The 16,243-nt window shown below is 36.5% G+C and overlaps 1 protein-coding gene across 1 annotated transcript; it reads left to right on the top strand.

Annotated features, from left to right (window-relative positions):
- The first annotated feature begins 2,386 nt into the window (after nucleotides 1-2,386).
- On the top strand, nucleotides 2,387-16,243 carry LOC132110345 (protein AHNAK2-like). The gene is given in 7 exon segments (XM_059516886.1): nucleotides 2,387-2,565; nucleotides 4,772-4,818; nucleotides 4,936-5,034; nucleotides 5,176-5,286; nucleotides 5,394-5,541; nucleotides 5,661-5,827; nucleotides 5,936-16,243. Coding segments are annotated over 4 exon segments (9,963 nt in total). The 5' UTR covers nucleotides 2,387-2,565; nucleotides 4,772-4,818; nucleotides 4,936-5,034; nucleotides 5,176-5,271; the 3' UTR covers nucleotides 15,569-16,243.

Genomic DNA, 16,243 nt, shown 5'->3' with positions numbered 1-16,243 from the left:
TAAAACAAACAACATTGTATGGCAAAGAAAATATCTTATTATACAGGTAAGGAATGACATGAGGTTAGTAAATAAATACAGAAGTTGTATTTTTGTGCAAACTCTCTGTTTAATCCTCTAATTATAAAGCCATAATCTCTTTGGAACATACAGTAAATGCATCAATTAATGCTCCTGATTGATTTGAAACATGAGGGAATTGGTCCCATGTTCTTAATATGGAAGAAAATCAGATTCTGTTTTCAGTTTATTTTACAGCCCTGAAATTCAATTATATTTTGAATACAAACAAGTCTTTCCCGCTTGACTCTGAAAGAGGCTTGTGTATGATGTTATGAGAGCAGGAGTTGATGTTCCTGCTCCCTATATCTGGCTGAGCAGCTAATTAACCGTATTAGTTTATTGAAGGAGCAGAGCTCTGGGCCTCGTATGGCCACAGGAGCAAACTAACAACCTCTAATGACTGTAGTCCTGCATTTAAAAAAATCATATAGCTAATACTATGTAATAATAATACTCAATACTTCACCCCAAAATGAAAATCCATTATTTACTCACCCTCATATTGTTCCAAACCCATATGCTGTTATTTTTCCCGTGAAGTATACAAGGAGAATATTTCAAGAAATTTCATGCAACTCATTTCCACAAACACATTTCAAAATGATCATCTCTTTCAAGTTCAAAATAACTTTCCTTCCAACTTATGTACTTTAAATGTGATTTCAGAGCTTTTGCTAACATATTTTGGAGAAACATTTGCACACAAAAGCATAAATTCCTCACAAACGATGTCAGTAAAATGAAAATGTAGTTGAGATTTCTGATGATGTAGTGTAAATTAAATAAAAAAATCTCAATAAAAAATAGAGCTTTTGCAGACATATTTGTTTGAAACATCTGGCCACACAAGCATAAAATCTTCACAAATGATGTCAATAAAATTTAGTTCAGTTTGCTGATGTCACGTATTCAGTGCAGCAAACCAAGTTTTTGCCAGCAGATGAAATGACCTTTGGCTCCCATTGAAAACTATGTTCTGGTGTGTATGTTCTATGTTCAGGAAAACTATGAATTGTCAACAGCTAGTCACAGTGCTTTGAGTGTCCACACCCCTAAACGACATCTAAATGCTCATTGTTCAAATCTGATGATGTAATTGTTTAATCAACACGTCCACATCCACTAGAATAGGAATAAACTGAAATGAACAATGTATGCACCTTCATATTCATATTACTTTGCAGAGCTTCTTTGTAAAAGCTGTGATCCCACTCCTCCTCTCTCATCCCATATTATATATATATATATATATATATATATATATATATATATATATATATATATATATATATATATATATATATATATAAATCCCATGTTCACTTAGAAATAATTAATGTTATTATAATATACCTGGCTCTGTCCACAATGAGACACACATATTTACCTCAGTGAACACTAGTTACTAGCTTTAGTCATGATGATAACAACATGCATTTAAATATAATGACCTCAGACTAAGTTCAGTTTTATTGTAATCTTTCATAACTTTATAAAATTACATAGAGAACCCATGGTTGTATGCACTATCTGTACTTTATAAGTAGTTTTACAGTATTTTGTATCTTTCTCATACAAATTATATACTGTAAAACTATGTTACATAATAGTCACATTCATTAAATACTTTATCACTTTTTGACCGACACCCTGAGAGCAAAAATGTGATTGGGGAGTAACTGCGTTACAAATTTATGAACACTGAATTTTTCAGACAATTCAAGTTGCACTCATGTCCATCTCAGTTAAGGATCAATGATTGTGCTCAAAAATAAAATAGGCTTTTTTATATAGTTCAGGTTTCTTTCTATTAGTGGTTTGTTGCTTGCTAAATCAGTTGCATGGTGATTTTATAACAAATATAAAGCCAAATTAAAATTATGTGTGGATAAAGGGAGTTCTTGGACTTTGAAATGATATTTAAACACACAGTCAGCCATGTGCACACACACATACTGCACAAACATCATGTGATTGACAGCTTGCTTTGTATTGAGTAAACTGATCTATTCTTCAAATTCTTATTGTTTATTTACTTTGGCAAAAAGCACAATGAAAAACTCTGAACTGCATGAGATCTTGTCTTCTTTCTGCATTTATTTCCCACTGTACACTAATTAGTCTCACTAATTAGAACTCGAATTTATACTAAACAAAAACAAGCAACATTCACTGGAGAACAGAAGGACATAAATACCCTTGCAACAAAATACTTGACGATTCATTAGCTTAAAAATCGAATGATATATTCATTTGTGAATGTAAGCAATGTAACACATTCAGATGTTTGTTCTTCAGAACAATAGCATTAGCAGGAGCTTGAACCACAGCCCTGAAACAGGGTTGTGCCATAACTTTAGAAGAAAGGGCAGGTCCCTTTATCTTATCCACAAAAACTAACAACTACCCACAAACAGTTCTGTCAGTGCATGCTGTGCACTTGGTAAATTACTGTCTGGAAAACAGTGAAACTTATATTTCTGCAAGTAAACCACAGATCAGGTAAGTGCAAACCTATCATTGTTAACCTTTAATGTTCAGCTGGCGGAGAACTTGCATCATTGTAATTAAAATGCAGCAACATGTTGGACATACAAACAATTATTCTTATTATTTTGTTACAATTCAGCTAAACTAGGCTATTTTCATTTTGACACTTGGATACTTTGTACTTCAAGATATTTAAGTAGTATACTGATGTAAACAGCATGTTTTAAAAGCAATACGTTGTGCATAGCATAGTATGTTTCCTGAATATTCAGTCACTAACTAAAACTGTTTTTACAGAGCTCACATATTTAATTTGTAATCCTAATAGAGATATATGAAGTATATGAGCCCAGATATGACTGCAAATTGGTTTATTGATTTATTTTAAATACCTTATGATGGACAATGGTCTTTTAAAGAATTTAATGTATTTTATTCAGTAATTATTACATCAACAAACAATCAGGCTCATTATACCTGACAAGGGTGGGGTGCCTGAAAGCATAAAAAAAATTAAGAAAGTATGGCATGTTGTTTAGGCTTGTTCCATTCACTGTGTTGGTTTTTAACAGATATTATTAAAAAAAAAAATACAAAAAAAAAATCTTAAGCCTGTTTAGCTACAATAGCAGCCAGAAAATACACCTTGTTGAAACTTGTTGATTTGCAACACAACCCCAAACATTAAAACCACAGCTATGTCATTCTTCTGCTTGTTCATCATACATGTACGGTATATGTTAAAACCCTCAGTTAATCTCAGTCAGAAACAAAGTGTCACCTCTGATCTCTCCTATGCACATCAGTTTACATCAGGTTATTCAAACCATTGGTTTTGTCAGCATCACTGAGTGAAGGAACACAGTATGTGATCTGTTTAATTGACAGCTTTTCTTGCTCTTGCTTATCAGTTGACCTTATTTATTTCTCACTGTACGTCCAGTTGTTATCCAGGTGCTGAGTTTGACATTCAATCAGCAAAAGTGGTTTCTAAGCCCCTTTCAAGTTCAATATTGCATTACCTGTGGTTAAAAGCAGAGGTTAAACAGCCTGAGGTCATCATAAAACTTGCGTAATTTTGTTTTTAATTTTATAGTTTGGAGGTGTGTCATGGAAAACATCAATGATAATGACAGAATGATAGATGAATGACATATTAATTACCAGAATACCATTGAGCTGGATTGTTCTCAAAGCCTTTGACATCAACAAAGAGTTTTCTACACCCTGTAACAAGTTTGTTTACTTTGCTTATTGTCTTAACTGTGGATAATGCACATTTAGAATTGCTTTTCCCCAAATGTCTATACATTGGTGCATTCGCAAGTTTAGTGTCAGATCATTAGAAACTGTGAAAAGATGGTGCTGGTTTAATACTGTTTATCTGCGACATGACATACAGTACACACATATAAATCTCCAGTGTGCTTCAATGCCATCTAGACCTGATGCCTGGATAAGTGCTTTAAGGAAAGTGCAGGTTAATGGCCAGGGCAGAGTGAGGCTTATAAAAAAATGTTTATGTACCTAAACAATCCTTATATTATCCTTATATATAAGTGCATTCTGTTTTGGGAAACTGGAAATGTATGCCTTTCTAAGAAGAAAGGAGGCCATTAAAGTATTAAAAAATGTGCAACAGAATAATTTCTTCATTGCGTCAAATTGAAATATATATTATTTGTTCTTTTTTTTAAATGAAATCACAGTTATTTCAGATATTTGTAACCATTTTTTCACTGTTCTTTTTCGGATCTATTGAAGCCTAATGTTTCGGATCTAATGTTTCCATGTTGGTCTTATTGCAGGCAGTGTAAGCCAACCCCTTCAGATCAATAGAGTGCCTCACTTTACAGGAAACAACAGAAGAAGGTAGACTGTGTGGATCATGTGGGAATATCTGCTAGGAAATCTTTCACACAGAAATCTTGCCTTAGATTCTGTCATCTTTACAAATAAAATACTTTTGGTCTGGCAAAATAGATCCCTCACTGACTCTCCAATTAGTGTAAACTATAAAACAGCAAATATCTAAAGTATAGATTGCATGCATGACTAACAGGCTTAGGCCTTCAGGATGGATGTGCAGACAACATAATGCACCTGATACAAATTCAAGTCCCATATGAGCTTTTTGCTTACCTCTCAGATGGGAGACCTTAATCCACATATAGGAGCTTGACCTTCTGTTTTTTTTTCTTTCTTTTTATCACAACAGGAGAAAAGCGAAGGCTGAAGGGACCAGAAGACACAGATGATGATTTAGTGAGTATCAATCCAGTAGAGCACATTCAGCAAATATAAAATATACATGTGCTATAGGTCTCTCTGTTTTAAACTGATCAATGGTTTAATCAAACTAATTGGTATTTAATACACTAGGTATGTGAGGAGCCTGAAGTTTTAGAGGAGGAAAGACCTCGTCCACAGGGTTCCTCTCCTGTTGAGGAATTCGCCACCACAGAGAAATACGCAAAACAGGTGAGCCCTACATTAGAAAAGACTCTTATGTTAACTATATAACGCAATGCACAGTATAATAACCCAAATTTATAACTGCATAATGTTGTATTTGATCATCTAACTATTATCTATAAAATATACCACATGCTATTATGCCAGGCTGAAGGTGACTTCTATGACTCACCCACCAAGAGTTCCAAGAAAAGCAAAAGGATTGGTTTCGGCTCGCTGTTTGACAAGCGTTCCTCTGCCAAGATGAATCAAACAGAGGTCTGAAACACTAAAAGTTCTCTCTAATGAAGAATACAGATGATTAGTAATGTAAATACTGGGAAAACATGATCTCAATTTCTAAATTACTTTGGATTCTGTTTCAGGATACACAAAGTGATCAGTCAGAAATAATAGTGAAAACTGTAAAAGAAGTCTGTGCTGAGGGTTTGGTGGTGAGTGGAGGAAAGGATGGCATCTTCATCAAGGAAGTAAAACCAGAGTCACCTGCCTCAAAGCTAAGTGTGAAAGAAGGTGGGTTTTTTATTATAGCACATTACAGAACATTTCTGAAGCTAGAATACAGCTAAATTGGTTATTCTTCCATCTTTTCCCTTGCGTCCTTATTTGTGCCCTTCCATCTGTCCTTTCAGGTGATCAAATACTCAGTGCTACAGTATACTTTGATAATGTGTCATATGAAGACGCCCTCCAGATTCTTGAGCATGCTCAACCATATAAAATGGCATTCTGTTTAAAACGCAAACCACCTCCAAGAACCCAGGAAGATGCTGAGGCAGAGAGGCCAGATACAACCATTGTAATTATAATACTGTTCATTATATTCTTAATTACAGAATACTGCAAAGCTTCTTCTGAAGTACATCTTACATCTTACACCTTACATCTGCTTCATCAATGTTTGCAGGGCGAGGAGGCTGAGCAAGTAGAGGAAGGTAGCGGACCAGAGATGAGAGGTCGAAGAAAGACAAAAAAGCAACATGATCGCATCTCTTTGCCCAAATTCCCTACCTTTAGCAGAGGTCGCAGGGGGAATTTTAAAAGATCTCACAGCACGTCAGAAGCAGAGGAACAGAGAAAATTAGAGATAAGTCCGCCAACAAGTGACACAGAGTCTCCTCTTAAGTCTCCATTAAAATCCCCAGATGGAAAAGACAAGAAAAAGAAACATAAAATGAAACCTAAGAAGCGTATGGCAGGCCGCAGGAGCAAATCTGTTGAAGAAACCCAAGAAAACGAAGAGGCACTTGCAACAGACAATATGGAGGTCTTGGACAATGAAATTATTATGAATATAGTTGAAGAGAAAGTGCCAATGAATAATGTGATAGAGAGTCCTAAAATATTGAATGTAGCTGAAAATACTGACTCAAATAAAACAGGAAATGAATATACATTCCTGACTTTGCCAGCGACTGAATCACTGCATAAGGTTGAGCTCATCAGTGTGGACACCACATTAAAGACTACTGATATTACAGTCGCTCTTGGAGATAATGGCAAAGAAAGGAGAGAGAAATCAGAACTGAGGGATAGCATTCCAGGAAAGGATAAATATGAAATAGAAACAGAGAGCCAATTAAAATCCTCCACAAGTGGAATGAGAACTTTGGATCCATCAACATTCAACAATATTTAAGACAGTCCTAATGTAATATCACACACGGAACCAGTTGGACATCAAGTGGATTCCGATAGCAAACCAATAAATCAAGACATATTAGAAAAGACCCAAGAGTCGGGAAAAACAGACATGACTATTCCTAAAGTTGATGTTTCTCTTGACATGCCAGAGGTAGGACCAATAAGCAAAACACCAATAACTGGCAGTGACAAGGAAAAAAAAGAAAGAAACATTCTAGAAACTGAAAGTTATGGGATTCGAACCAGAGGACCATTGGCAGACATAGCCACATCAAAGAGTAATTTTTCAAATGCAGTAAACAAAATAGATTTTACATCAGACACTTTCACTTTTGAGATTCAAACAAGAGAGGATAGGCCCTCAACAGACACAAAGAAACCAATAACTCCAACTCCTGTTATATCCCAGCCAAAATCACATGTTCTGGATGTGGACAAAAGCACGAAGAGCACTGGAGGTAGCACAGATATTGAATCAAATTTTAAACTGCCTAAAGTGGATGTCTCTGAACTAGACCACCAAGAATCAATAACTGTAAGACAGAAAGACTCAACCAAAGTGCCTCTTCTGAAACGAGAGGAAATTGAAATTCCTGGCATGGAGGGCATAGGAGCAAAAGCCAAGGTTAAGTCTCCTAGAATTAAAGAACAAAAAGTTGAGAATATAATTAAAATCTCAAAAGCAGGAAAAAAGCAAGCTCAGGTGGAAGCAGAAGAGTTTAATGTTGAGGATGTAAAGGATGCAGTATCAAAATTCCCTGCCTTTAAATTACCTGAGAGAGACATTACTGGAGTCCTTGTACAGAGAGAGGTCACAATCATGGAAATTAAGTCAGACAAGACTGGCATGTCACCTAAAGGATCCCCTTGTAAAATTTCGAGCATGAGCACAGAAATAAACATTAAGTTACCTGACACAATGGATAAAGAAAAACAGAGACTTTCTCCTGTTGCTACAAAAGATCAAGCCTTTGTATTACCAAAAATTGAACAAATGCATTTTGATGAAACGGTTGTAATCAAGAGCAAAACAGACCTATCAAAAATGAAACTTGCTGACCACCAACCCAAAACTGGCAAAATGTTAGCAAGGGATGATAAGCCAAGTACATCTCCAGGTGTAAATTTCAAACTTCCAAAGCGTGAAGACATTGAAATACCAGGAATGGAAGCCATTGAACAATCAGTTCAACCAACAAAAATCATAATAGCCAAAGATACAAACATTCAAGATGAGGCTTTGAAAGACTATACTGACGCAAATATCAAAGCTGACAAAATTGTGCATGAAAAGAAATCAAAGTTATCAATGCCAATTTCTGAAATCATGACACCTGACATTCACTTGCCAGGTATTGCGATTGAATTACCAATAAAGGACACGTCACCTAAAAGTGATAGTGGCACAATCAAGGAGAGGACAACTGAGGCAAAAATATCTCTTGATGAAGACAATATCAAAAAGACAGAAGAAGATGGCCTGTTACCAGATGAATCTGAAAAATCCATCATCAAGGTTAGTGGAAAAACTGAAGTGGAGCCATCTGAACTTCCACAAGCTGAAATAAAAGAAGCAGAGTCTAAAATTAAGAAAAGGAAAATATTTTTCCCCAAATTTGGATTCTCTAAATCAGAAGTATCTGATGCTAACATAACTCTCCCAGCCGAACAGGGCTCTTTACATGATGCAGATGGGACAGAATTATATGTTGAAAGTAAGACCACAGATGTAGAGGCTGAGTTCAAGGATTCTACAGATTCTCCCACAAAATTTAAACTTCCTATAATTAAATTTCCAAGATTTGGAGTCTCATTTCCCAAGACAACTGATGCTGAGGGTGATATTCAAATGCCTGATGTCAGCACAGATGAAGCTAAACTACCTGTAGAAGCAAAAGCACTTTCTGGCAAGAAAGGCATGGAAATGACTCTTAGTGTATCCAAACCTGAAGTTGACTTGTCTCTGCCTGAGGGAAAGGCAGATATCATGAAACTAAAAGGTGATGCACCAATAGGTTATATCAAGGATTCTTTTGAGACAACGGAAGGTCAATTTGTTAGTGTAGATATGAAGGTTGAAGAAACTCAGCTCAAAGAACAAGAGTTTACTGTTACACTGCCTAAATTTGGCCTTATCCTCCCAAAGGTTGAAGCCCACAAGCTAAATGATAGTGTGGAAAAAGAAGAATTGACTATAGACCCCAGAGAATCAAATCCAAAGTCTGATCAGGATGAGAAAGATCCAAGATCTCCAACAAAAATTAAACGTCCTAAAATTAAATTTCCAAAAGTTGGTGTCTCATTTCCCAAATCAACAGATGCAGTTTCTGACAATCAAATTCCTGAAGCCATCAATGATGAGCCTACCATGGAAATTAAAGCTCTAGAAACAGAGCTGCCTACAGAGCTGTCATCATTACCTGGAATGAAAACCCCACATATTATTCTCAGTCTTGCCAAACCCAAAGTTGATGCAGCTACCCTAGAGGTGGAAAAGGCTATTGATGAACACTCTGACAAGAAAAAAGAAAAGGTATTGTCTCCAGATTATGTATTTTCTAAACCAGAGGTTAAGATGAGCCTTGTAGGCCATGATCTTGAACAAGAGACGACTATAGAAGATTTGGAAGTGCAAGCCAGTAATCTTGAGGAAGAAGTCAACCTTTCTTCAGGTTCAGTAGATGAAGTCAGCATGGATGCTAAAGAAAAGGAGAGTGAATTCAAACTTAAAAAACGTAAAATATATTTTCCGAAATTTGGCTTTTACAAATCTGACACTAAGATCCCTGATGCTGACACCAGTCTTCAAAAAGAAGGAATATCTGTGCCTGACACTGTGATCAAAGAGACTGAAATGACTTCTCCTGCTCCAGAGGTTGAAGTCCAGTTGAAAAACAAAAGTACTTCTGGTTCTACATCTAAATTCAAGATTCCAACAATGCATCTCCCTAAATCTGATATTTCCATTTCAATGACTGGGGAAGAATCTGTTGCAAAAGATGAGGTATCCAAACCTGAAGTTGACTTGTCTCTGCCCGAGGGAAAGACAGATATCAAAAATGTTCAGAAAAAAGAAATAAAATCATCTGAAGACATGTCATTTACTAAACCAGATATTGATGCTAGCCTGACTGGCCATGATACTGAAGAAATTCCAGCTGTTGCATTTTCAAAACCAAGGTCAGAGCATGAATTTCATGAACAAGTCATTAAAGCTCCAGAGATTAATATTGAGAGGGGTGATACATCTATGGAAGTAGGTGAAGTGGATGTGAATCTTGAGTCCATTCAGACAACAGAGATGTTAAAAGATGATCCAACCATGGGAGGGTCACAGATCAAATTCAAACTTCCTACTTTCAAATTACCCAAATTCAGAAGTTCATCTACCAAAGAAAAAGCTGAAATAATGGATTTGAGGGGTGAGGAAATTACTTTGGAGACTGAAGATTTAATCACAATAGTAGAACCATCAGATGTCAAAATTGACTCTAATGTGCCCAGTCAAGAGCTGAAGAAACTCGCAATCAGTGCTGATCAGACAAAGGTAGATAGTGGAGATCAATATACCCTGTCACTTACAGAGGCCAGTGTATCAAAGGCAAAAGGCTATATTTCTTCACCAGAGGCAAAACTTGGGGAACCGTCAACTAAAGCAGAAGTATCACAAGCCACTTTAGAAAGTAAAATTGATCAAGAAGTTGATTTAAAAAACACAGGTATGAAAATGAAAAGGCCAGGCTTTTCACTTCCTAAATTTGGATTTTCTAAACCAGATATCAAGGCCCCAGAGACTGATGTCAGTCTTGCACAAGTTGATATCTCCAAACCAGAAAGTGATCTGAAAATCGAAGAACAAATTATGAATATCACAGTGTCAAATGTTGAGGATGATCAAAAAGATACAACAGCGATCGGTGCCACAGCAAAATTTCAACTCCCCTCAATTAACATCCCAAAGATTGGAGGACAAGCTATGAAGGAAGAGAAAACTATTCCAATTGTAGATATAGCTATTAAAGGACCTGAAGTGACTGGTCCAGGTACACAAATAAAAATATCAAGTGAATCCCCATCAGTAGATATTAAGGGACCTCATCTAGCCACAGAGGGTCAATCTGTAAGTGTTGATTTAAATGTTGAAGATGCTGAACTTGGAAAACAGGGGGGAAAGTTTAAGATGCCAAAGTTCGGTGTTGGCCTTCCTAAAGTAAAAGGGTTTGATTTAAATACATCCAAGAAAGAAATTCATATAGAAAAGCCAGAGATAACATCTAAGGGGATGGTTCAGCCACCAGAATCAGAATGTCTAGATGTGCAGATGAAGACATCACCTGAATTTGGGTATTCAAAACCAGAAGTAAAAGCCCATGAAGTTGATATAAGTATTCAAAAAACAGATATCCCCACAGAAGGCAGTATGGACCTAGAAGAAGCAAACGTGGATATTAAAGTGTCAAAGATGGAATCTGACCAAAAGGGTTCAACAATTTTTGGATCTCCAACAAAGTTTAAACTCCCATCAATAAGCATCCCGAAATTTGGTGTTAAATCACAAAAAGTAGCATTAGACATTAATGTGGCAGATTCAGAGCTAGAGGGAACATATATGAAAACAGATATTTCTAAACCTGATGTGAAATCAGAAGTACAGCCACCCAAAACTGAAGCTAAAGTTAAAGGGAGTGCAGATATGCCTGAGGCTGATTCCAAAGGAGTGCAAGTAAAAGTGAAGAGACCAAGCTTTTCATTCCCCAAGTTTGGGTTTTCTAAACCAGACACAGCAAATCCAGAAGTTAATATCAGTATACCAAAGGCTGAAGTATCCATACCAGAGGTCAATGTACCTGATAAAGAACAAACACTTCCAGGAGGAGAGGCTGAACATAAAGATGTAATTATTGTTAGTTCCCCAAACACGAAACTGACAGAAGTTAACCTGCCAATATTTGGAGTCAAAACTTCAAAAGGTACAGTAAATTTACCATCAGCAGATAAGGACATCAAGGTGTCATGTCAAATTCAAAAAGCTGACTTAGATGTAAAAGAAATAGAGACCGATATACATGCCACAAAAGGAGAAACTGATGTTCATCTAGCAGAAGAAAAAGTAATACTACCTAAACCTGATGTTGACGTTCAAGACATATCCATTGAAGGTAAAGCAGATATGCCTGAAGTTGACTTGAAAGGGCATGATGTGAAAGTAAAGAAGCCAGGCTTTTCACTACCAAAATTAGCTTTTTCAAAGACAGAAATTAAGGAGAAAGATGTTGATGCCAGTCAACTAAAGGCAGATATATATATGCAAGAGCACATCATACCTGTTGTAGACAAAGATGCAGAAATCACCATCACAGAAGAAGTGAAATTACAAGGAGATACAACAACTCAGACAAAATTTAAGCTGCCTTCAATCAACTTTCCAAAGTTTGGACTCAAATATCCAAAAGCTACAGCTGATATTCCAGCAGCTGAAGTAGATATCAAAGAACCTGAAATTAGTTTCCCAGAAAAAGGAGAGGTGCAAACCACTGACACAGAAACAACCATAGATATTAAAGGGTCTTCTGTTGATGTGGACATTAAGGTCAATGAGATTGATGATAACGGGATGGGGAGTAAGTTCAAATTGCCAAAATTTGGAATTGGCATGACAAAAGTAAAGGGAATAGAGATGGAGGGTAAAGAAATAAACATAGAGACTGGCCTGATACATGAAGAAAATCAAATTGTACAACAGCCTGTTGTTGAAATTCAAAATTTGAAAATTGAGGGGAAAACAGATAAAGTTGATGTTGACTACAAAGTGAAACTTCCGGAATTGGGATTTTCAAAACCAGACCTTAAGGCTCCTGAAGTTGATGTGAGTTTATCCAAAGCTGACATGGGCACATCAGTGGGAAATGTTGATGTTTCAAAGCAATCTGCAGATATTAAGGTACCAGAACAAGATCCTTATTTGAAAGAGGACACTTTTGCCTCTACAACCAGATTTAAACTTCCAACAATCAGTTTCCCAAAATTTGGAACCAAAGCATCAAAGGATAAAGTGTATATACCTACGGCACATGTGGACATCAAAGTTCCTGAAGTAAGCCTTCCAGATAAGAACATGTCAGGAGAAGTGTCAAATGTTGAAATGACAGGGCCAACAATAGAAGATCCATCCATTGACATTAAGGGAGATGATAAAAAGCAACAAGAGGTCAAATTTAAGCTTCCAAAATTTGGGATTGCTCTTCCAACAATTAAAGCTCCAGACAGTGACCAAGGGCTTAAGAAAGCTCAGAGTGAAACGAAATTGAAAATGTCAGGGGATGTACTATCTATAGACAAGGAAGAGCTAATGTTACCCAAAGGACCAGTGGAAGTGGATGTGGAGGCTAAAGGTGGTGAACTTGAAGTAGAAGAAAGTAAAATCAAACTACCACAGTTTGAAATTTCTCTACAAGCATCGAAAAGTCCAGAATTTGATATTAGTGTTTCAAAAGCAGAGGTTTCTAAATATGAGGTAAGAGAAGCTGGTACAGAAAAAGATGTTCTGGTTGAGGAACCAACAGATTTAACTGAAATTAGTTCTAAGGGACTTAGTGTAAAAATGAAGAAACCAAGCTTTGGATTTCCATATTTTGGATTTTCAAAATCCGATGGCAAGGCCCAAGATATTCAAGCCAGTGAAATGACAGCAAATATATCTTTGCCAGGGGGCAATACAGAAATAGGAGAAAGTGAAAAAGAAGGCAAAACCGAAATAACAGATCCCAAATTTGGCTCGCCAACAAAATTTAAACTCCCAACAATAAAATTACCCAAATTTGGACTCTCCACTCCAAAGGTCCCTAGTGATACAACAAAGGCTGATTCTGAAACCAAGGAAATTAAAGTAAGTTCTGTGGATTATGAGATAGAGACTTCAAAGGTGGATCCATCAGGTCACATCGAAGGCAAAACTGCAGAGACTGAAACCCCATCTATTGATATTAATACAAAAGAAAAAGAGGTTAATCAAGAGGGACAGGAAATTATATTTAAACGTCCAAAATTTGGGATTTTGTTGCCGAAAGTAAAAGTTCCTGAGATGACAGTAACTGCAAAAGAGGTAAAGACAGAAACACCTGAAATTGGGATCACTGAACCAGAAATAAAGATGCAAGCAGAAGATGCAATTCTCCCAAAAGTAGACATGGCTCTAGAAGAAAGTTCCAGTCTTGAAAAAAAAGAGGTAGAGACTGAGTTGAAAGATGATACAGTTGTTTCAGGTTCTCCAAGTAAATTCAAATTGCCTACTTTTAAAATGCCAAAATTTGGAATTTCAACTCAAAAAGCATCTGATGGAAAATTAAAAGAAGCAGAAGTAGATGAACCAGATAGTAACACTGACTTAAATATTGAAGACAAGAGTGTACAAGTGTCTAAAGAATTACAAAGAGAGAGTGAAATTAAAGAAACCACTGAACAGCTTCCAGACACTGCTACTAAAAAACTGGATGGGGACAAAGGCTCCCCAAGTAAATTCAAGCTTCCTACAATAAAAATGCCAAATGTCAGCATTTCAAGAACAAAATCTCAGGAAGGAGAAGATGACACAACTACCAAAGCGAATGCTCCAGATGCTAAAACAGAAACCAAAGATGATACACAACCTGGAAAATCACCCAAATTTACAATGCCTACACTTGAGGATGTCCTCAGGGGCTTTGAGGTTGAATTTAATGTGCCAACAATAGAGGAAATGGAAGCACAAAAGGACGGTTTATCTGTTAAGCAAGATCAGGAGGCTGAAGCCAAAGCTGAGGAAACAGCAGAGTATAAAGACAAAGGAGCTCAAGAGAAATCAAAGTTTACATTTAAATTTCCAAAATTAGGATTCAGCCAGTCTTCAGATGAAAGCGATAAGTTGGTTGATGTTAAGATTGAAGAAAGTGAAAAGCATTTGGAGGCTTCAGCAGATCAGAAAGCAACTGCTAGCAAAGAACAAATAAAAACAGAGCAATGGGGCTGGTTCAAATTCTTATTTTCTTCTCCAACCAAAACATCAAAAACAGATGTGAAAGAAATAATCAAACCGCCTGAAGAGGCTGAGAAGCTTGATGATGTTGAGAAAGAATTAAGCAAGGCACACAAGGAACCTGAGAAGATTTCACTCAATGAGGCTGTGGAGGAAAACCTCAGCCCACCACTCTCACTGAAGTCATCTGAAGCTTTTGCAGATATAAGTTCAGTAACCACTGAGCAGATTGGCCTGTCACAGACCTCACCTACAAAGGTTAAAGTGAGATATGCTGAACCCACTGTCACTGTTGGGGTCAATAATGTACAAAATGATGTTGTGACTTCCACAGCCAGATGTAAACTGATATCAATGGAGCCTCACCAGCCAGAGAAAGTCAACATCCCTTTCTTATCGGATATGTGCTCAGCCTCAGCCGACACCCTGAAACAGATGTCAGGGGAAATTCATGTCATCACATCGAACATACAAGCTATACCAGAAACCCAGCAAGCCTCAATCCTTACTAATTTAGATGCCTGTGGATTTAACACCTCGCCTTTACAAGTAACACTAGGCTCAGATTCAGTTTTGACAGTGGAGGAAACCAGAGAACAAAGTGGGACACCCACATTGGTGGAAAGGCATGTTGTGAAAGAGACTCTACATGATGACAAAGAGACAAAACTTGTGATACAGAGAACATGTTTATTTGAAGGAGACTCTGCAGAACCCATTTCTGATGAGACGGCTTCTTCAATTTGCAGGCTTAGAGACACGGTACACACCGAAAAAATTAGTTATTTTGACAGTGCAGCAACAATTGAAGAGGTCACAATAGTGAGCTCTGAAACATCTCTAAGACATATGGAATCCTCTACCGATGATAATGGGGGGAAATGAACATGAGATATGGCTGGGTTGATTTTATGCTTTTGAATGTATGTTTCAGTGTTCTATATTGTCATGTAAGCCAGCTGAATTGTAACACTACTATGCAACAATGCTGATACTTATGAACACATACTTATGAGTATTGTTTAGCTAACAGAAATTTTATGCTTAATAGCCTTTAAAAAACTATATCCACTGGAAAAATTATGTATGTACATGGAATAATAGAAAAACAAATATATTATAATTTATGTGCGGGTTGTCAGTGTGCTTTATTGTAAATCTGTCATCATGGGACTTGGAGATCACCCAATCACCAATTAAACAGATATATTCATATAAAATTAATTTCAAAGTTGATGTGGCAGTATAACTTTTTGTGGCATTTGTTTCTTTAAAGTTATTTTGTGAAAACTGTGTAATTGCAGTTATAATTCTTTGTTTCTGCAGCCTTGAGAAAGAATAAAATCATTAGGTAAATGTGTTTTATTCACCACAAAGCATTTGCACCTATGGTATGATGGAATCAATGGAATTTGCAAAATACCCAATGCATATTTTCAAACACAAATCATTTTCTTAATAAGCAATGACTTTTCTTTTAACATACATAGTCAAAATAATACATTTTGATGTTGTAAGATAAATACTTTAATTGTTTTTTTGCAAAATAAATAAATAAGT

This window comes from Carassius carassius, chromosome 30 (genome assembly GCF_963082965.1).
Source record: "Carassius carassius chromosome 30, fCarCar2.1, whole genome shotgun sequence".
NCBI classification, from domain to species: Eukaryota; Metazoa; Chordata; class Actinopteri; order Cypriniformes; family Cyprinidae; genus Carassius; species Carassius carassius.
This window is presented reverse-complemented; position numbering and strand designations above follow the sequence as displayed.